At 42.8% G+C, this 22,580-nt stretch overlaps 1 protein-coding gene across 2 annotated transcripts in view; it reads left to right on the top strand.

Annotated features, from left to right (window-relative positions):
* The window catches only part of LOC115465460 (PHD finger protein 10-like), a 282,287-nt gene that overhangs the window by 142,276 nt on the left and 117,431 nt on the right, over positions 1–22,580 (top strand). For both annotated transcript variants that reach the window (XM_030195940.1, XM_030195942.1), the window contains one exon: positions 21,149–21,302. In XM_030195940.1, coding sequence (XP_030051800.1) covers positions 21,149–21,302 — 154 coding nt within the window. The remainder of the gene's footprint in view (positions 1–21,148; positions 21,303–22,580) is intronic.

The following is a 22,580-nucleotide window of genomic DNA, read 5'->3' as shown; positions in this document are numbered from 1 at the left end:
ATGGAGAGGGTTCCCTGTTGGTGGCAGGGGATTTCAACCTCACCGTACGCCCATAATTAGATAATTCCTCACATAAGATTCTCTATGCCCGGCGTGACAGAGAGAGACTCCATGCATTCTTAGCACGTTGGCAGTTGTCAGATCTTTAGCGCAAGGATAACCCCACCACACGTAGCTATACATACTTTTCACCGGTTCATCAATCTTTTTCCCGAATCGATTACTGGCTGGGGGATGCATCAATTTTGGGCCAAGCTAGTGCACATCAAATAATATCCCACACATGGTCAGATCATTCACCAGTCTTGCTGCAATTAGCTACTCTTCCTGGGATACATCGGGTTTCCCATCGGTGGCGCTTAGATGATGCACTACTCTCAGATATGGCAAATGTCTCGCAACTTGAGCAACAGATTAAGGAATACATACAGTTTAATGATAATGGGGAGGTCACACCGGGAATCCTCTGGGAGGGTTTTAAAGCTGTAATGCGAAGTCATTTTATTGCGCTGAGAACTCATATGTGGAAAGAACGATCCCTTGTTGAGGACACCATAAGGAAGCAGCTGTTTTGGCTAGAAAGCCGGCTACAACAGCATAAGTCTCATCCACCACCCCATCTCTTGGATCAAGTACAAAAAATTCGCACAAAACTTTGTGAGCTTGAATTGGCTGATCTTTCTGTACAACTCCAGCGGGTTCGTCAATCCCACTATGAATTTGGCAATAAAGCTAGCAGATTCTTAGCTTACAAACTTAAACAGCGTGCTAGTTGAACCCAAATTGTGAATCTTAGAGATGGGAGGGGTGAGATACATTCAGACCCTGAGTACATGAAATCGGCGTTCAGGGACTACTACCTTAAGTAGAGGAGTGTGGTAGCCGTGTTAGTCCACTCTTATCAATAGAAATCAAACAAAATAAAACATGGAAAAGAAAATAAGATGATACCTTTTTTATTGGACATAACTTAATACATTTCTTGATTAGCTTTCGAAGGTTGCCCTTCTTCCTCAGATCGGAAATAGGCAAATGTGCTAGCTGACTGTCGATCTACCAAGGCTACCGGAAAGCGCTGGACAGATACTAGCTCGGCCTATCGAGCTGGAGGAAATAGAGCAAGCAATCAGGGGGTCAGCTGCTGGAATCTGGCTGCTATAATGGTCATACCCAAACCAGGCAAAGATCCTCAACTATGCAGCTCGTATAGACCTATTTTTCTGCTGGGAGTCGATTTATAAGATCTTCACTAAGATCTTGGCCTCCCATTTGCAGCGGCATCTTCCCTCCCTGATACATGAAGACCAAGTTGGATTTGTCCATGGGCGGCAAACATTCGATAATATTAGTAGAGCCCTTCACATGATATATAATGCCCATGCTAGGAATAGTCCCCTATGTCTCCTATCGCTGGATGCGGAAAAAGCGTTCGATCGGGTGTGTTGGCCATTTCTGTTTGCGGTCCTAGAAATGGTTGGTATCTTGGGTCAGTTTGCTCATTGGCTCCAGTTAATATATGAAACACCAAGTGCCTCTGTTTGGGTTAACGGCCAATACTCAAGTTCCTTCTTTTTGTATCGAGGCACGCGTCGGGGATGTGCACTGTCCCCCTTGCTTTTTGCTCTTGTTATGGAGCCCCTTGTCATCACTATTCAGTCACATCCAGATATTAAGGGTCCGCGGTATGGGGGCATTGAGACCCGGATTCTCCTTTTTGCTGATGATGTACTTCTTACCCTGGTGGAACCGATAGTTTCCTTGCAGTAATTTCATACATGCTGCGAGACTACGGTGCAGTTTCAGGCTTTAAGATTAACTTTGATAAGTCAGAGGCCCTAGATGTGAGCATGTATATTCATCACATAGCCATATTACAATCTCGGTTCCCATTTTGATGGGCAACCCGATACATACGATATTTGGGAATTAATATAACTCGTCGGATTGATGAGCTATATGAGGTTAACTTCCCTCCTAAGGTGCGGGAACTTTTCCTAGAGCTTGACCGTTGGGAGGGGTTGACACTCTCCTGGGTTGGGAGGATCAGCGCAGTAAAAATGATTATATTACCTAAACTACTATATATATTCATGGCGTTGCCTATTTCCTTGCCAGACAAATTTCTACGGGGTTTGCAATGTAGAGTTTTCTCCTTCATATGGAAGAAAAGGCCACCACGGGTGCGTAAAGAGGGGATGTACCAGTTGAGAGTTCAGGGGGGGATGGGAGTCCCATCCTTTCTATTGTACTACCAAGCATCCCATCGTAGAATATTGGCAGATTGGCTTCAGGGTACTGAGAAGATTTGGAAGCGGCTTGAGCAGGGGTGGTTAGATCCTCACCCGCTGAGAGCAATACCATGGCTACCTAGGCAGGTCCTGGGAGAGATAATTAGAGATTGCCCACCTCTGCTCCAATGGCCTTTGACCACTTGGAGTAGGATACAAGAAATATTTTTCCCAGGCCGTACATATTTTCTACCCGTGTTTATCCGCTTTGCCCCCCACTTTATCCCAGGTACCCAGGATTCTTATTACTGCTTATGGGAGGGCCTGGGTCTTTGTGAGTTGGGTCAAGTATGGGAGGAGGGTGTAGTTTTGCCTTTTGAAGAGCTAGGTAAAGAATATGGGCTCTCCCCCTTGCAGTCCTTTCAATATCACCAGCTAAGAGACCTCATCGTACGTAGGGCAAAAGGTGACTTAAGCTTATCGGAAACCTTAATTGAACAAGGGCTTATGTGTGGGGGAGGGAGAGGTGGCATTTCTAGACTATATAGAGCTCTCCTCTCATTCCGTAAACCTAGTGAGTACTATCTATCTAAGTAGGAGAAGGCTATGGGTGTAACATACGCGTTTTCACAATGGGAGCAAGTATTTAAATCTTTACTTCAGGTTTCTATTTCAAGTGCAATGGTGGAAAATGGGCACAAAATATTTTACTGTTGGTACTGTACTCCCCAGTGCTTGTCTAAGATATTCCACTCCGGTTCAGCACTTTGCTGGCGCCGATATTGTTTAGAGGGAGATATGTTTCACATTTGGTGGTCCTGCCCGCATGCCCAGATGTTCTGGGCGGATGTTCTGAAATTTATCTTTAATGTAACTGCAGCTAGTTATCCTATGAAAATGAATGCTTGTCTCCTACACTTTAAGCCTCGTGGAGTTAAAAGGCCTATTCACCAATTTGCCACACAGGTGTTTGTGGCAAGCAAGATGGTCTTAGCGGCGGCATGGAAGAGCCCCACTCTCCCTGGCCTTCAAACAATTTTATGTAAGCTGGACAATATTCACTTGATGTCCAGACTCAGCTATGCATACAAGACATTTAACTAAATATTATAAAATTTGGAACTTATATGTTTAATGGACCTCACGACCAGACACCTCCTAGTCACCCGATACCTAGATCAGAGAGTTCCATCGTGGGAGGGGAAGGGAGGGATAGGGAATGGGAATTTGGGGTTACACTGCTATTAGCATTTATTTCTTTGCTTTATTCAATAAGGTTGGATTTTGGTTTGGTTGTATGTTTTGTTGATAATTTTGTATTATCGTACTACCTTCTCAATAAAAGAAAAATAAACAATGAAAAAAAAATTACAAATTCCTACAGTGAAAAAGCTTACATTATGTGTGATAAGTGTTTAAAAACAATTGTGGGACAAAGGGCGAGATCTGTGAAATAGGTGACCTATCTCAGTAAAAGAAATATCCATATATAAGATGTTCAAAAAGACATTAAAAACTTAGGGGGGGCTTTTACTGAAGCTTAGCTCGAGTTAACTGCAGCAGAGCCCATAGGAATAAAATGGGCCCTGCTGCAGATAACTCGAGCTAAGCTTTAGTAAAAGACCCCCTCAGTTATTTAGGATATATTATGGAGTTTTAGACCGAATGACCAAATTGTGTGAGTTAGTAATACTTTCTGCCTTTTGGAGATAAAGGTTAATTAGGAAAAATAATTGACAGCTTACCTGGTTTACTTGATCAATTTGTATATTTAAATTAATGTGAATAGGGAAAATGGGAACCTAATATGACTTGAGAGGGGATGATTAGTTAATGTACAAGTTATGTTTAATGTGAGATGTGAGTTAATTGCTTTAAAGTTTTATTTTGATGTGTTTTATTAGAAATACGTTTTGTCTCTTTGTTGTAATCCTTCTTGAACTATTTTATAGTTAAGCAGAATATAAACTTCTGTATTAAAGTAAATTCATTTAGGAGGAAATGGAATACCTATTTATATTGGCATGATATATACCTCCTTTGCAGGAGGAAGAAAAACTGTAGCTATAAATTTAGTTGATGAGAATCACAAAATGGCTATGAAAAGGAAATGCTGTTACTAGGTGATTTCAGTTTGCCAGGTACTGATTGGGACACCCTGCTTGTGGTGTCTAGAAGTATGAAAATCTGAGGTCCTTGTAGAGAGAACTGTTCCATCAATTTGTAACAGAAGCCATCCGGGGGGGGGGGGGGGGGGGGGGCAGAAGGATAATATTGGACCTGGTGCTTTTGAATGAAGAGTCATCATGGGTGATTAATCTGGCATCCAGATATCACTAGATGGTGTGGTTCAATATTAGAGCACAGACTGTAATGATGCATTCAAAGGCAAGATTTCTAGACTTCAAAAAAACGATGTCAAGACAGGAGTACTTCAGTGTCGTTAGCTGGATGGGAAAATCTTGGGGAAATAGAGCTGAGCCAAAACAGGAAGAAGATTTGTAGGATCAACAAACCTCTTAGGAAAATAAATAAAAGTAAGAAGTGTGGGGGGGGGGGGGGGGGAGGCTGCTAGTATTTTCTAAAGAAGTAGGGGAACAGCTTTTCACTTTTCTTCAATCTCTTATAGGTTACAAAGTACAATTTCTGAAACAGCGAAAAGAAGGCAGGAAAATAGCTATGTCACGACCCGAGGTGAACCCTTGGGCCACAGCCAAGTTGACGCTATCTAGCCAACCAGAGAACTGGCTAGGCCTCGACTGGCAGTGGGCGAGACACCTGGGCAAGGCCAGAGCTTGGAAGACAAGGCAGGAAGCAGGGCAGGAGCAAGGCTGGAACACGGAGCAGGGTTAGAACAAGACACGGGCAGTAACAGGAGACAAACTGGAACAAGGCTGCAACACACACGAGACAACTCTAGGGAGACCTGTTCCAAAGGCACTGGTTGGGAGACAGGAACTTCCTTAAATACTACCAAATGAAGTGATGACATCAGCTAGCGCCCTCTTGCAGGGCTTTAAAGGATGTTCTGGGTTGTCAGGAAGTAAACAGATCCTTCTTGGCACGGAATGCTGCTGGAGACCACAGAGAACAGGTGAGGAGTATGACGGTACCCCCTCCCTGGGCCCTTGGGTTCGAGTTTGAGGAAATGAAGATGTTGACAATGTCTTATAAGTACAGGGGCATGAGCACTGATAGTAGGTTTCCACATATTATCCTTCTGACATCTAGCATATCCTGTGTATCCTGTAGACTTGAAGTTGCGTATCCCATGCAAGGTCTGCTTCCTTGATCGCTTGGGGTCTAGAATTCTCTCCGGGGGTACAATGATGTTGGAGACAGCAAGAATGTTTGCAGGGTCCATCTTGGGTTGAGATTCCAAGATGGAAGGCTTGCCCTCGGGTGAATCCAACATGTGCTTAGGTTGAACAGATGTTAAGCAAGACCGAGAACAGGTGGGACCCCAGGCTGGAATGTCCCCGGAGTGCCAGTCAATATGAGGTTCATGTTTCTGCAAACAGGGAAGCCCCAAAATGACCAGATATGGAGAGTACATGAAATTCTCTTGATGCTGATAACCTACCTGAAGGGGAATAGGTTGAGTAGTAGCCCGCAGATGCTGTGTGTGAGACCCTGGTTGAGGGTTATTGGGTGGCCCTGGTAATAACTCAGGCAGACAGGGCATATAAAGGTGAAAGTAAATGCTTTTATTCACCTGGGACCTGTTACTTCACAGGCCAAGAACCTCAGATGCAACAGTTTCTCTTATTTAGTAAAAGTCTCGAATAGGCCTCAGCAAGGCTTGCAAGTCTCAACAAGAAATAAGAAGCCATATACCCAGGTTAAAGCAGCTAAACACATTCAGTGAAAGTATAGACTTGTGCTTCACTGCTTCCTTCCCTGGACCTCCTTATTCTTGGCCTGGATCTGTCTTTTAAACTCCCAGGTATTGACTCCGCCCCTCCCAGCTCACTTCCTCCCAGGACGGGATTAGTGCTCTTAAGGTGACCCAGGCTAGTTAGAGGGACTTTTCTTAAGGGTGAGAGGCAGTGTTCTATAAACCCCCTCACACCCTGGTAGTGAGTGTCTGTAGACCGAGGAAATGCAAAGGGATTTTCTGAGGGAATTCACAGAAAGGTCACACTGGTGTATTAGCCATTCGTTCACAAAGTTCCCGGCTATGCTGGAATCGAAGAGAGCTTGGACTACAATCCATTTATTGCCCCAAAGAAGGGTGACAGGGAGAGAACAGAGCGAGGTTGAAACAACTCAGGAAAGACCTAGGGACATCTCCTCCACAACTCCTAGGTCTGGAAGTGTTCCTGATTTCCTGAGACATCGTTTAGCAGAGTGGTTCCCAAACCTGGTCCAGGAGGCACCCCAGCCAGTCAGGTTTTCAGGATAGCCACAATGAATATTCATGGGAGAGATTTGCAAGCAGTGAAGGCAGGGGGGCAAGAGAAGCTGGCGTCTAAGATCCTGCAACTGTGGTATCAACCGTATAGAGCAGCATTTACTTTCACGTTCCTTAGCCTCTCTTGAAAGCAGATGTCCACCTTGATGCATAGGGAAGCCAGGACATCCAAATTGGTGAGGAGATTCCGTCCCGCCAGTTCATCCTTAATGTGGCCCGCCAAGCCCTGCCAAAAGATGGCCACCTGGGACTCCTGATTCCATTGCAGTTCAGAAACCAGGGTCTGGAATTGATTGGCATACTGGCCCACAGTTAGGTCCCCTTGTTGTAGACGCAGGAGCTTGGACACTACCGAGAAAGACGCCCCGACTCATCAAACACCTGCCAGAAGTGTGCGAGGAGGGCAGCCAAGTTGGACATGAGCGGGTCATTCTGCACTCCCAGGGGAGAGGCCCAGCCAGTGCTTGCCCAGAAAGGAGAGAGACAATAAAGGTAATCAACTCAAGCCAAAGGAAAATTAGAGGGCTCTAGTTCAATGTTCATCATACACTGGTTAATAAATCCTTGGTATGTCTTGAGGTTCCCATCAAAGTTCGGTGGTGCTGAGAGTTGAGTCTGAGACGCTGAGTAAACCGGAGGTGGCACCGCTTGAGCGGATCCTGGAGGCAGGTTCGGACCTGGAGGACCCGTGGTTTGCATCGCCACAAGCTGAGTACATACCCCTGAAGGGTGTCAGTAATCTGCTGAAGTTGAGTCCATAGCTGCTGGCCCTCCTGGGTGAGGTCCTGGAGAGGCTGGAGCTGGTCCATGTGGCTAGTCAGGTCCTGAACAGAATCAGAAAATTGCTGGAGCTGGAGGACCAGCTGCAAGGCAGGTGACTCGCCCAAGCTCATGGCTTTTGCAGTCTTTCACAGCCCTTGGTGAACCCTTGGGGCGCAGCCAAGTTGACACTACCTAGCCAACCCGAAGGCTGGCTAGGCCCTGATTAGCGGCGGGCAAGACTGGAGTTTGCAGTCAGGGGTGGAGCAAGGTAAGAACAAGGCTGGAACACGGAGCAGGGTTAGAACAAGTCACAGGCAGAAACAGGAGATAAACTGGAGCAAGGCTGCAAGATACATTTTTATCCCATTCTGTTTAATGTAATGATTTCCCCCCCCCCTCCCACAAGAAAGATTTCTAGATTTGTGTGGCTTTAACACTTTTATTTATAGTGATGAAGACCTGCTTAGAATTAAATCCGGCTTAGATTTGATGGAATCTTGAGTTGCTGCTTTCAAATTGAAGCTAAATAGAGACAAAACCAAGTTCCTAATCCTAACTAATTCTGCTCACCCAACGACTAACAAATACTACTCAGTTGATAATGTGTTTTACCCTTTTTCTGCCATCTTGAAAATCCTGGGATTAACTGTCGATCGGTATTTGTCATTTGAACCATAGGTTTCTTTGGTAGTTTCTAGTGTCTTTAATTCCCTATGGAGATTAAAAAGACTGAGGCCTTTCTTTTGAAATTCACTATTTCGTTTTTTAGTACAATCCTTAGTTTTCAAGTTTGATTATTGTAATGCTGTTTTCTTAGGTTTGAAAATCCGTTTTATCAAAAAAACTTCACAGCTCAGAACACTGTGGCCCGTCTTGTATGCAGAGCCTTTCAGTTTACCAAATCAGCCCCTCTTTAATCAAGTTGCATTAGCTTCCTAAAAATGCAAGAGTCACCTTTAAACTGTGCACTCTTGTTTATCAAATTTTGTTCAGTCTTCTACCTGATTATATGCAACACTTGCTGCAATTACCATCACGCAATACCCATTCTGTGTTGAGAGACTGTGTACTGTAAACTAAACTCTGGAATTCGTTGCCAGAATGTAGTAAAGGTGGTTAGCTTAGTGGAGTTTTAAAAAGGTTTGGACGGCTTCCCAAAGGAAAAGTCCATAGATCGTTATTAAATGGACTTGGGGAAAATCCACTATTTCTGGGATAAGCAGTATAAAATGTTTTGTACTTTTTTGGGATCTTGCCAGGTATTTGTGATCTGGATTGGCCACTGTTGGAAACAGGGTGCTGGGCTTGATGGACCTTTGGTCTTTCCCAGTATGGCAATACTTATGTGCTTATGTACTTCTCCATTTTGCGAATTGGAAGAATATCTCCATTACAAATCAATTCATGATGCCAGTTTCTCATACCAAGCTAGTTTGATCACATAATATGTATTTCCACTTATATGTGGATGATATCATGTTGTATTCTCCCTTTTTAATGTCAGAGGGTGTGCAGTCTTTGGCCATAGCCATTTGCTTTAATGGTGTGGTTGGCTTGCTATGGATTGGCAATAAATTATTTAAAAACAAAACAGAAGTTCTCTTCATTTCATGAGACCCCTTTTTCTCCTGCCTTTATCACTTAAAGTAAATGACCAAGAAGTCTGCTATCTTGGGGTGATTTTAGACCAATCCCTGCCCTTACACCCTCATATCAATAAGATAACCAGAACTGCATCCCTTCATCCGTTCTTTTTATCTAATAGGATGTCACTACCAGTGATACAATGATCTCGAGTTCTTGGGGTTATTTTGGATTCGGCTCTATCCTTTGAGCCCCAGATAAATAGTTTAATGATGAACATATTTTTTTAAGCTTAAACAATTAAGACTTATTTGTTCTTTATTTTATGAAGAGCATTTTGCTCTGCTGGTTCAAGCTGTGATACTTTATTAATTCAATCTATATAAGTCTACCTCGAATGTCATTGATTAAATTACAATTAATTCAGAATACAGCAGCAAGAATTATTTGTAGATGTGCTAAATATGAAAGAGCACCTCCTTTGGCTTCCAATACAAGTCCAATACAAGCAAGAATTGTATGTAAGGTTCTTTGTTTTGTTTACAAGGCTTTGTATGATTTGACTCCTGATTTTCTGATTAATTTACTGAAATCCTCTCCTAATTATGAATATCGTTCAAAAAATCGTTTTCTACTCTTTTCCCTTTACCCACTGGTCTCCAATATAGTAGATATTGAAAGGCCTCTCTTTCATATTTTTTTAGTCTCCATTTGGAATGATTTGCCTTTAGGATGGATGTTTCTTCTTTTTTTAGGAAAAAGTTGAAAACTTATCTTTTTGATAAATTTCTGGCAGTTTAGATTTATGACTTTACTAGTATATACTAGCTTTATATATAATTACTTTATTGTATTTTGAGTTCATTTTGTGCTTTTATGGACTTAATATTTTTTGTAAACCGCCCAGGATCAGTAGGATTGAGCGGTCAAGAAATTCCTAGATTAGATTATAAAGTGACAACTGGATTTGTACATTTAAGAACTGGAAAAAAAATGCACTTTGAGATACACTACCAATTGTGAATCAGTAGGGGTGATCTACCTGATATGGTGCCCATGTGACTTTTGCATATTGGACAAACCTGGAGGAGTTTAAAAATAAAGTTGATGGGAGGAAGTGACGTCACGGAGACAAATGGCCGCCTAGACGATTAGCTCCGACACTCACCTACCTCAAATCAGCTTTAGTCGTGCTCATAACACTCTGAACTAGGCAGCGATATAGAGAAACCGCGGGGCAAACCTCACGGATCAAAATGAGCAAACTCCCTTCGTCGCAGCTGCGAGGGAACGAGGGTACGGCGAAGAGACGGACGGCGAGGAGTCTTTCGCGCCCCGTTTCCCCGACGATGTCCGACTCTGATTCGGCTGCCTCCCACGTGGCATCACGCCGTCCCGCGTCAAAAAACAGCCCGTCCAAAGAACTAACTCGCTGTTTAGAAGCACTCCGAGAGGAAATAAAAGCTTCCAAGGTGGAAATATTGGAGCATGTGGATGCCATCAGTTTGGACCTAAAGGAGTTAGGAGGGCGAGTCGAAACTTTAGAAGAACGCGTGGACGAGCAGGAGGAACAACATGGCGCACTGGGAATCCAGATTTCTCAGCTGCAGGAACAAGTGGAGGACTATAAGTATAAACTTGACGATTTGGAAAACAGGGGAAGAAGGCACAATTTGAGATTCCGTGGGGTCCCAGAAGAAGGTAATGCGGAAAATGTCCAAGTTATGGTGCGTGCCCTATGTGAAAAGATAATGGGGGAGATCTGGGACCCAGTAGAGGCGACCATGGATCGAGCACACAGAGTGCAGGGTACCCGAGCGGACAATAAACCAAGAGATATCCTGGTTCGCTTTTCCTCCTATGCATATAAAGAAATGATTCTGCAGAAAGCAAGGCGGCTTCCAGCTCTGGTTTTTAAGGATGCACAGGTTTCGGTTTTTCAGGATCTTTCACTATTCACCTTGACACAGAGGCGTGCGATGAAACCGGTGATTGAGATCCTGAACAAGGAAAAGATTGCCTACAGATGGGCCTTTCCATTTGCCATTTGCTATGAAATCAAGGGAAAGCAATGGAGAAGCCGGAAAGTGGCAGATGCCTGGAGGAATCTATACGAGATGGGCCTGACTGCAGTCGAGGCGGTACCTACAGGGGTGGCTCCTATGACCAAGGCACGTCTACAGAAGTGGAAAAGGGTCCCGCAGAAAATGAAAGCATCAAGTACCAAGATGTGACTGTATAAATAAGACTGTGTTGCTGGATTTCATATTTTTCTCTTTCATTGCAGGGTTGCAAGTAATGACTTGGAAACACTAAGCAGATTATACTTTAATGAAGAGACGGGGGCGATTGGTAAATGTGAAATAGAGAGGGAGGGTTATGTGTTGAAAAGGTGGGGAGAAGTCTAGGGGGTATTTGTTTTGGGGGTTGCGTTTCTCTAATATCCCAAGAGGTGCTTAAGGGTGCCACTTGGTGGATGAGAATGTGGGAGGCAGAGAGGGGGGGAAGGGAGGGGGGGTGGCGAATCAATCAATAGGAGCGGGGCTATTACAAGTCTTACACACCTTTTCGCGAATATATGGTCCAATTTGTGAATCCTAAATGACAGATTATAAATTCTTAAGTTATAATATAAAGGGGCTAAATTCTCCATACAAAAGACATGCCCTACTGCGGGAGTTGAGCCTAGTAAAACCACATGTTGTTTTTCTCCAAGAAACCCATCTTTTACGAAGACATGAGGGGCTACTGGTCTCTAAGCAATACCCAAAGGTGGCTTGTGCCTCCGATACCACAGGGGTTAAAAAAAGAGGGGTAGCTATTTTGTTTCATAAGGAAGTCAATGTACAAATATTACATCAGAGAAGAGATAAAGAGGGGAGATTTTTATTCTTGCATGTAAAGTTGGAGCAGGAGGAGTTTACATTGGTGTGTGTATATGCACCCAATGAGAAGCAAGAGCGTTTTTTTATCCGGCTTCAAAGGGAGCTGCAGACTTTTGTCAGGGGTAAAGTGCTGGTGGCGGGAGATTTTAACGCTACTATGCAACCTGGTCTTGACCGGTCATCTCCTCCTGCTCCGACAGACTGCAAGCTCTCTCAGGCTTTAAAAAACTTTGTGCAGGAGGTGGGTTTGTATGATATGTGGAGGTTGGATAACCCAGGAGCAAGAGACTACACCTATTACTCTCAGGTGCATCTTACGTACTCCAGATTAGATTACATTTTCCTTGATAGATCATTGTCGGAGGGAGGGGGGGGCTCCTCCATAGGGAGTATAACCATCTCAGACCATGCTCCGGTCTGGGGGGTTGTCCCCTCTCTGAGGGAAGAGGCTGGAGAAAAGAGATGGACTTTTAATAATAATTTATTACAAGACCCAGAGGTTCGGGCTAGCTTCCTTCCAGTCTTGCGAGAATATTTTACACTCAATTGGGACTCTGGACCGCCGGTTGCCATAGTGTGGGATGCCTTTAAGGCGGTTTCAAGAGGGCATTTTATAAAGCATGCTAGTATAAAAGCCCGAGTCCATAAAACACGCTTGAAGCAATGTACGGAGCAAGTGGGTGTTTTGGAGCTCAGATACAGGACGTCTGGATCTGTGTCTGACTACCGAAAATTACAGGCAAAGAGGTTGGAAATCGCAGCTTTGCATGAGGCAAGTCTTAAATTTGTGCACGCAAGGTTGAATCAGACTTACTATGAGTGTAGCAACAAGCCTGGAAGGTTGTTGGCCTCCAAATTAAGAAAATTAAGAGTTGACCGACACATATTGAGAGTTAGGGATGTCAAGGGACACATGGTTCACAAATCAACACAGATCAGAGACCGTTTTGCTAAATACTATGAGCTGTTATACAAAGAGGATGCTGCTGTACAGACTGGGCAAATCGAGGACTATTTGGCGAATAAGAATCTGCCGAAACTGTCAGACTTGAAACGGGAAGAATTAGAAGCTCCGGTGAGGGTAGATGAGGTAATAAGGGTGATTAAAGCATTACCGACGGGTAAGGTGCCCGGTTTGGACGGCTTCACAAACGAGTTTTATAAGACATTCGTTTTTGAATTGGCGCCCTATTTAACGAAAATTATTAACTCAGTTAGAGAGGGAGCTCCTTTTCCAAAGTCTATGATGGAGGCATGGGTGGCAGTAATACCAAAGCCTGGTAAAGACAACACGGAATGTGCTTCTTATAGACCCATATCTATACTCAATACAGATATTAAGATACTGGCGAAGGTGCTGGCAAACCGCTTGGGCCTAATGCTTCCTGGCTTGGTTCATCCAGACCAGGTGGGCTTCGTAGCAAAGAGGCAGGCAATGGATAATATACGCCGTACGATAGACTTGGTGTATGCAGCTCAGACAAAACATCAGCCTTTAGTGTTGCTTGGGTTGGATGCGGAAAAGGCATTCGATCGGGTACACTGGGGATACCTAGATAAGGCTCTGCATAGGATGGGGATAGGTCAGATTTTCAGAACATGGATCCAGGCACTATATTCCTCGCCCCAGGCGTGTGTAAGAGTGAACGGGGGAACCTCAAGCTCCTTCATCCTTGGACGAGGAACTAGACAAGGATGCCCGCTGTCCCCCCTACTATTTGACTTAGCTATGGAGCCCTTGGCGGCAGCTATTAGGGAAAATGACGATATCTCGGGAGTAAGGGTGGGATCTCATGAATATAAAATTGCCCTGTTTGCGGACGATGTGCTCCTGTCCCTCACAAAGCCTTTGATTTCCCTTCCAAATTTATTGAAGGAGATAGAGGACTATACCAAGATCTCAGGCTATAAACTGAATGTTAGTAAGTCAGTGGGACTAGCGGTGGATCTATCTCGAGAGGTGAGGGACTCCCTACAAGAGACCTTTACTTTTAAGTGGACAACTAGTGCCTTAAGTTACCTCGGCGTGAAGATTTCAGGGCAATTGTCTGAGCTGTTTGCAGTTAATTATCCTGCCCTTAAGAGAGAAATACAACGAGATTTGGACAGATGGCAGACAATGAGTTTATCCTGGTTTGGGCGCATTGCCGCGATCAAAATGAATATTCTACCACGTTTCTTATACCTGTTTCAAGTCCTCCCATTGCGACTGCCCAGGTCCTTTCTGTCGGGACTTCAGGATATGCTCATTAGATTTGTCTGGAATCAGAGAAGACCAAGGCTGCCCAGAGCTTTTCTGTACAGGTCCAAGAGGCAGGGAGGGCTAGGAGTGCCAAACCTGTTCTGGTACTACACTGCAGCACAGGCGAGAGCGGCGGTAGATTGGTTTAGAAAAGAGGATTTTAAATTGTGGGTTACTTTAGAGCAAGAACTGACGGGTTCCAGGTCCCTTGGCCATTTGATGTGGATGTTAAACAAACACAGAGGTCGGGTAGATAGGTTCCCACCAACGGTTCAGACCACATTTTATTACTGGGACTTAATGTTCCCAGAACGGCAGCCCCCAATATCTGGCTTGGCCCCAATAGTGGATAATCCCTTGTTCGAACCTGGTATTGGCAATAACACCTTTTGCAGATGGGCAGAGGCGGGATTGGACATGATGGGACAGGTACACACAGGAGAAAATCTTACAACATTTGACACACTGAGGGATGATTTTGGGCTTAGGCCTAGTGATCATTTTGCTTACTTACAGTTGGCTCATTTTTTGAAAGGATCAACGTATAGAGCTTCTATGCGACGTGATGTACACCCGCTGGAGGAGGCATGTGTAGCTCTGAAGGGCTCGCGTGGACTGATTTCCTACCTCTATAGGTACCAGGGGGCGAATGCCAAACCTTCTGTTTTACACAGGAGAAGATGGGAACAGGAGCTACAGTTCACCCTATCAGACACAAATTGGCAGTCTCTAGAAAAACAGACACTGAGATCTTCTTTAGCAGTGACAATGCAAGAAAACGCTGTCAAGGTGTTTTACCGATGGTATCTGACACCGGTACGGTTACATCACATGTATACTAATGTGTCGGGGGAGTGCTGGAGAAATTGTGGGGGGCCGGGAACTATGGGTCACATTTGGTGGTCATGCCGAAAGGCACAGGCATACTGGAGAGGGGTACAAAACCGCTTGCAAGTCTGGGTGGGACGATCTGTGCAGTGGCATCCCCTTGTTTTTGTATTAGGACAAAGGCCGGAGGGCTGTACACAGGATCAGTGGCTATTGATTAGGGATTCACTACATGCAGCTCGCTTGAACCTAGCATACCACTGGAAGTCCCCAAAAGTCCCCTCACTGGTACGATGGATAACAAAACTGCATTATATATGTGAGATGGAGAGATTGACTGCAGAAAAGCGAAAAACTAAGACTAAATGGGCAAGGATTTGGGAACCATTCTTGAAAGGAAATTGGCGATAAAGGGTGTGAACAAGTGTTAGAGGGAGGGGGGGGGTGGGAGGGGGGGAGAGGGACAAGTTAGTAGAAGGGAAAAATAGCTCTTGGGGGGGATTCATAACATGTAAAAATTGGAAAAAGTTTGAAGTGGAAATAGTTTTGAATTAAGCATTTTTGTTTGCCGATGTCTAGATATGTTCAGACTTATGAATGTGATTTGATACAAAATTCACAAAAGGTTATGTACTGAGTTTCATGATGATTGTACTGGTTAACAAATTTCAATAAACACTTCTATAAATTAAAAAAAAAAAATAAAGTTGATGGAGTACCGGTCTTGTATGAAATTAAGTAAATGAGAAGTCAGTGAATCCAGACTGCCCCAATTTGACTGCCCCGATCGGACCGACCGTTCACTTGTCTATTAGATTGTAAGCTCTTTGAGCAGGGACTGTCTCTCTTTGTTAAATTGTACAGCGCTGCGTAACCCTAGTAGCGCTCTAGAAATGTTGAGTAGTAGTAGTAGTAGTAGTAGAAGTCCCCCTGGTGGCACACTGTGAGCAATATGGTCACTGATTGGATGAGCTATAATGTATTACATTAGAACAATTGCAGTGTTCTGCTCATAGGGGAGATTTTGGGTGTCTGTTACGTCAATCTGAGCAACCCTGGATTTTTTTCTTTAATTCTGTTGAGCTCCATGGACTGAACGTAAGAGTTGAATGGTCTGTGGGGGGTTTTTAATTAGATCTGCAAACGTATTGTCTATCCTTGGATCAAGGAGGTAGAGCTCTAGGGTTTAAATAGTACTGGTGTTTTTGTCAGCTAAAGCCTGCTGAATCTTAGTGAACAGTGGTCATGACACAGGACAACTACCCCTGACGCAGCTTTAGTGAAACGGGGATTCCCTGTCGGGTATTGGGGACTCACTGGTAGCAGATATGAAGACATGCAGTTTGAAGACAACGTCAGATAAGTTGATTGCAAATATTCACCTGTTTGGGATTACAGTGATTGTGATTTGTTTTTTCTAACCTGTGGATGCGCATGTGATTTTCGGTCATTGCCATGCTCTGAATCTGGAGGTCATCCAATACATTTTGTGAGGGTTCAAATTTCATCCCTCCTAAATCCTTTCTGGATATGGAGGAGTAGTCTGTGGGAAATTTATTCTGATCCATTCTCCCCTCCAGCTCAGAATGTATCTCTATGAAGACATCTTATACCCCAGATTTCGTTCAATGCATGATGAGATGTACCTTTCCAACTACAGTAGGAAGCAAAACCATATCTGTATGCCTTTAGGCTTTAAAAGTTCAGAGTCCCCCCCCCCCCCCCCCCCCCCCCCCACCAAGCTATTGTTTCTATACCAGTTCATGGCTTTATACAAGAACAACAGTTTCACATATAGCATACTACACTTGTAATTCAACAGGATGGATAAGTACATAAGTAATGCCACACTGGGAAAAGACCAAGGGTCAATCGAGCCCAGCATCCTGTCCATGACAGCGGCCAATCCAGGCCAAGGGCACCTGGCAAGCTTCCCAAATGTACAAACATTCTATACATGTTATTCCTGCAATTGTGGCTTTTTCCCAAGTCCATTTAGTAGTGGTTTATGGACTTGTCCTTTAGGAAACTGTCTAACCCCTTTTTAAACTCACCGCCTTCACCACGTTCTCCGGCAATGAATTCCAGAGTTTAATTATGCGTTGGGTGACGAAACATTTTCTACAATTTGTTTTAAATTTACTACACTGTAGTTTCATTTGGATGTGAAATATAAGTTTCAGCCAGCTCCAGATTTCAGTAAAGTCCAGCTTTTCCACTCCTCTGTCATAGTGGAGGAGGCTTTGAAGAGAAGAAAATTCAGAGTTCTCAAAAACATCTCCTGGCAATGATCCTAGGCTCTTGAACCATTTGGGCAAGAAGGCATTCCAAGAGGTAATGCCATCTGCCTGCATTGCAGCTCATTAGTTTTATATGAGACAACATAAACATTTTCCAAAAGATGCAGTCCTCCTTTCCCAGCCCACAGGCCCAGGTTCCATCTGTCCAGCATCTGCTAAAATAGTTTTCTTATACATTCAGTGTATGATGTCTCAAGGAATTTGGTCTCTGCCATTACCACCAAGTATCTTGAATGGTTATGGACTTCTAACCTATATGAGGATGTCCACAAGAGGCTGGCAGAGGTACCAGAAACTGATTACTCCTTATTTGGAGATAATGTGAAACACTTGATACTCAAAAGAATATTAAAAACCTGTTCCCTTCACAGGTGTGTGCAACAGGAATAAAAATCTCTTGGAATGCAGTTACAATCTTCATGCATCCCTGTCCCTGTCAGGGCCCCCACAGTCTCAGTGTGTACTAGTCTTTTGTCTTCAGGATTAACTAAAGTCAAGCCTAGCCTTCAGGAATAGGATTTCACAAGGTTCCAAGGTAAAACTTGGCCTACCTGCATTAAGCTTCTGCTGGTTATATGCTGGAGGACTGTTCTTGTCTTCACTGGGTCTCTCAGAGTTTTTATCTGGTTGCCTGAACCATGCCCTTCTACTCTGCTGTGACTGAGCCATGCTCTTTCTGCTCTGTACTGCAGGATTTAAAGTGGCTCTGTGAGGGAGTGTTCGTTGTTAAGGGTAACCTGTAGCTTTTTGTACACTCCAGCACAGGAAATATGATGATATTGAAAGGAGGGTTTGCTGTTACGGAAAATGAAGATGATTAGAGGATGAAAATTCATATCTTTCATTTAAGTGGAACAGATTATCTGGTATTTTCACGTGGTCATGACATAATTTGGTGTCATTAGAGTACCAAAGTCTATTATCTATACCATTTCTTTCAGCATAGGCTGCAGATATCCTCCATTGAAATATATCTCAGTGTAGTCTCAGCTTATCATGTCCCCAATGGCAGACTTCTAGTCATTCTCAATTCATGAAGAGGCTGCTTCATTTCAAGCCAGAGAAACCTGTATCATGGGGAACTCAATGTTGTTCTTACCTCACTTACAAAGCTACCCTTTGAGCCATTGGTATCTGCTTCTCTCAAGTTTATTACCTAGAACATGCTCTTTTTTTTTTTTTTTTTAGTAGCTGTTATTTTGACTAGAAGAGTAGGTGAACTTCAGTCCTTGGTCACATAGGAGTCATGTACCCAATTTAATCACAATAAAGAAGTTCTACATGAAAAATTATTGGAGCAGACAAAACAACAATTAGACTCATGGGGTACGTTAACACTCTCGCTCACAGGGAGGATTAATCTTCTCAAAATGGTGATATTACCGAGATGGTTATATATTTTGCAGATCTTACCTATAGCCTTGCTGCAGAAAGATATAAAGCGCTTGTACCGAATAATGTTCAGATTTTGTTGGGCCAAGAAAAAAGCTAAAATACAACAAAAATACATGTTGGGAGGTTGGAGACAGGGGGGTCTGGGAATTCCCAATATTAAATATTATAACATGGCATGTTTATTGCGACTGGTGAGAGATAGACTATTCCAATCTCCTGATCATACACCTATAGAGATAGAAGATGCACTATTTAGTCCATATCACTTAACCACCTTGTTGCATCTGCGGAATGTGGAGACCCCTCATAGAATTAGACACAATATTCTACTTAAGCCCTTGAGAGAGGTGTGGCAATTTATAGGTACATTCTTAGGTGGAGACTCAAGAATAACGGAGTTACTAAGTATTAGAGGAAATCCGGTCTTCAAACCAGGAATGGAGAATAAAACTTTTGATGAATGGGAAAAGTTAGGTGTGAAAACTCTGGCAGACGCATTAGGGGAGAATGGGGATATTAAACCATTACCGCAGCTGCTTCATTAAGAGGAGCCAGGTTGGCATGATACTTATGCATATTATCAACTTAAGCATTACATACAAAAATTAAATAAAGAAACACTTAAAATTAAGTTAGGTAATAAAATTATTAACTTATTTGAGGAAATTACAGAAAATGCCCCTTCTATATCACAACTGTATCAGAGATTGTGGAGCCTAACTCCTGAGAAGGAAATGACCCTGTTGAGACAGAAATGGGAAAAAGATATAGGGAGGGAATTGCAATCCTGGGATATAGTAGCACAAATTAAAAGCATTCCATACCTGATAGGGGGAACTGATTATAGAGAATGCGCATTTAGAGTGATACACAGGGCATATTTTACTCAGGTTCAACTGTATAAATCTGGGGGTATTGAAACAGCTCTTTGTTTGAAATGTAATAATGCTGAGAACTCCATTTATCACGCGTTCTGGAACTGTGTATTAATACAACGATATTGGAGACAAATAACTACTTATCTTACAGGTATGTTATGTAGTAGAGTAGCTATGAATCCATTGCAACTAATATTAGATATGAAGGAGGTACAACCGAGCTTAAATGCAGATAAAATATTGCTACGGCGCAAATTATGTCTGATAGCAAGGAAATGTATTATGCAACACTGGACTGCGCACAATCCGCCAAATTTTTGGCACTGGCGTAATCAAGTACACCAACTGTTGGTCTGGGAAGCAAAAGAGGCTAAAGGAAATGATAAAAGAAAAATGCGATTTCTTAAAATCTGGGGCTGCTACTTGGAAAAGATGACACAGAAAGGGCGGAGTCTGATTATTAATACTTTATGAATGGATTCTATATGATACCAGAAACGCTTGGAGATTAATGTGGGTTACAGGGGAGAGTATGAAGAATGGGAGGGCAGGGGGGGTTGGGAATGGGAGGGGGAACTAGTAGATATAAGGATGGAAGAATGAAACATAATAATATTATGGAAGATAATAGTTGATTTTATTGTATTAATACAGGATAAATGAGGTGGAAAACATCTGTTTATGTTAAACATTGGCAATAATGCAGTGTTATGTTGATTTCTTTAATAATAAAAATTGTTGAAACATAAAGAAGTTCTACATATTCATCTTAAGTTCATTTTGTAGGTGGTCACCCTACATTTTGTTCTAAACCTTATTAAATCTATACAAGAAGTTCCTTTTCACTCTGGACTGCAAAAAGGATAACACTTATTACCTTATGAGAACCTAAACAGAAAAGCTACACAGTGTTTGTCCCCCTTTAAACCCCAAAAGAATCAAAATTCCTGTAGTGGAATTAACGTAAACAAATTGGGCCATGTGCGGGCATCGGCACAGAATATCCGGAACTTCAGTGGCACCTGGAAATTGTGCAGATATGGCCTGCATAGCTAACCAGGAAACTTTAGAAATAACTTATTTGCAGTTGTACATGCCTTGTTAGCTGTGCAGGTACCAGTACTGAATATTGACGGTACCCACAAAACTTTCAGCTCTTCCTGATTCCACTCCTGGAATGCCCTGTGCTAACCATTGAGTGCCATGATGGGCGCTTGATGGTTAAGTACCGCTGAAAATCTGGGGATGGCCCACTTGCCACAATTTAACCAGTCTCTCTTGCCTGGTTAAATCATTCTGAATATCAACCCTTAAGAATTTTATACATGTCAGTCTCCCATCATTCCTTATTCCAATTTTATAGCCAACCATCAGGGACCTTTACATTAATCTGTGTACTTGAGGAAGGATTTTGAGGACATTGTGCATCTTTTGCAACACATGCAACTGAATTGTTGTGTATCCACCTCTGGGTTCACCCTCCAGTCTCAAACCTTTCAGAGAGACTACAAAATGTTTAAAGGAGCCAAACATTTTTAATGTGTGATTTTGTTCACTTATACTAAATTTACACTTGTTAATTCAATTGACTTGTATTTAAAACTGTGGCTTGCAACTAATTTTATTTTTTAGGTATTCTCCTGATGAACTTCGTTATTTGCCATTAAACACAGCACTCTATGAGCCCCCACTAGACCCAGAATTACTTACACTAGACAGTGATGGAGATTCAGAAGATGCAGAGGATGATCGATGTGATGAAAAACGGAAAAACAAAGGATCCTCAGTAAGATTTAATTAGTTTTAATTAATAAAATGTTCTTAAAGTATGATTTTAAAGTGTACTCTTCTGTCTCACAGAGATGCTTAATACAATGTTTGACAGAGAGCGAAACAAGTATATTTTAACATCAGCATGAAGAGACTGAATTCTCTAGTTCTAATTGTTCTTTAATGTAAATAATCCAAAAAGAAAGTAAGCGCAGTTGAGATGCTATTGGAATAGAGTCACTGCCCCTGCAGGTATACGTCTTTTCTTAACCCAGTACCCTTAGACTGCAGGGGCTAGGGAGTTCAGCCGCACAGGCTGGCTGGTGATAGTTGTAATAATACTTTGTGAAAAGCACAATGTACCTTCAGGGATTTGGAGAGGGCTCAGCAGAAGAATCCAAACAAGCTACACAAACAAAAATTCTTTTACCTCGGATGCACGATGGGAGGGGGGTTGATTATCTAGCAAGCTTGATGCCAGAGCAGAGCTAATAAGAAAAGTCTATGAGACAATAGGAGCAGGGAACATGTGCTTAAAGGGGGCTAATAGCAGTAGGACTACAACTTACAGGAAATACAGTAATCGTGTAGTTCACAGGAGAACTGGCTTACAGATATATAAAATCATAACATGCTCATATTTATGTAAAATCATTTTTATTGAAAAGTTTGCATAGACAGACCAATAAACAAATGCCAAAATATTGAAGTACAACTTTTCATATATGAGAAACAGAAGGAACAATATTCTGTAAGTTATTTCCCCAAACAATTTATCAGTTTTCTCCCCCATCCCAACCTCCCCACCCCCTCCTGCCCCTAACCAACCAGAACAAGCAGTCTCATACTTATATTACTCTCATAACCAACATAATTGTGCTATCTTTGGTGTAGGAAGTTGGACTCGTATACTCCTCCACTCTTAACTGACCTGCCTGTCCTTTATGCTGAAATCAACCCCCCCCCCCCCCAGTCTTACATGCTTATAGTTAAATGGGAGCAGAACATATACTGTTAATTTCTTTGTTGAGCAGAATGAGTCACATAAGTCTGATGATATCTGATGGTGTTGATGTGACAAAGCACTGAAAAGCCACTAGGCATATCTAAGCATGCACAGATATTTCCACATGTAGTTCCTTAGTCGCTTTCTTTTGGTGTAAGATGTCAGATGCAAGAATTAACTTAAACTTTTCTTTCACCGTTAATCTCTTCAGGCTTCTTCTGTTGCCCAGTATTTTTTGTTAGGCCTGCTTGGAATTTTTGAATATTTTTCTTTATTTCCTGCATATTA

The sequence above is a fragment of the Microcaecilia unicolor genome, chromosome 3, assembly GCF_901765095.1.
Source record: "Microcaecilia unicolor chromosome 3, aMicUni1.1, whole genome shotgun sequence".
NCBI lineage: Eukaryota > Metazoa > Chordata > Amphibia > Gymnophiona > Siphonopidae > Microcaecilia > Microcaecilia unicolor.
The sequence above is the reverse complement of the archived record's forward strand: the minus strand, read 5'-3'. Positions and strand labels throughout refer to the sequence as shown.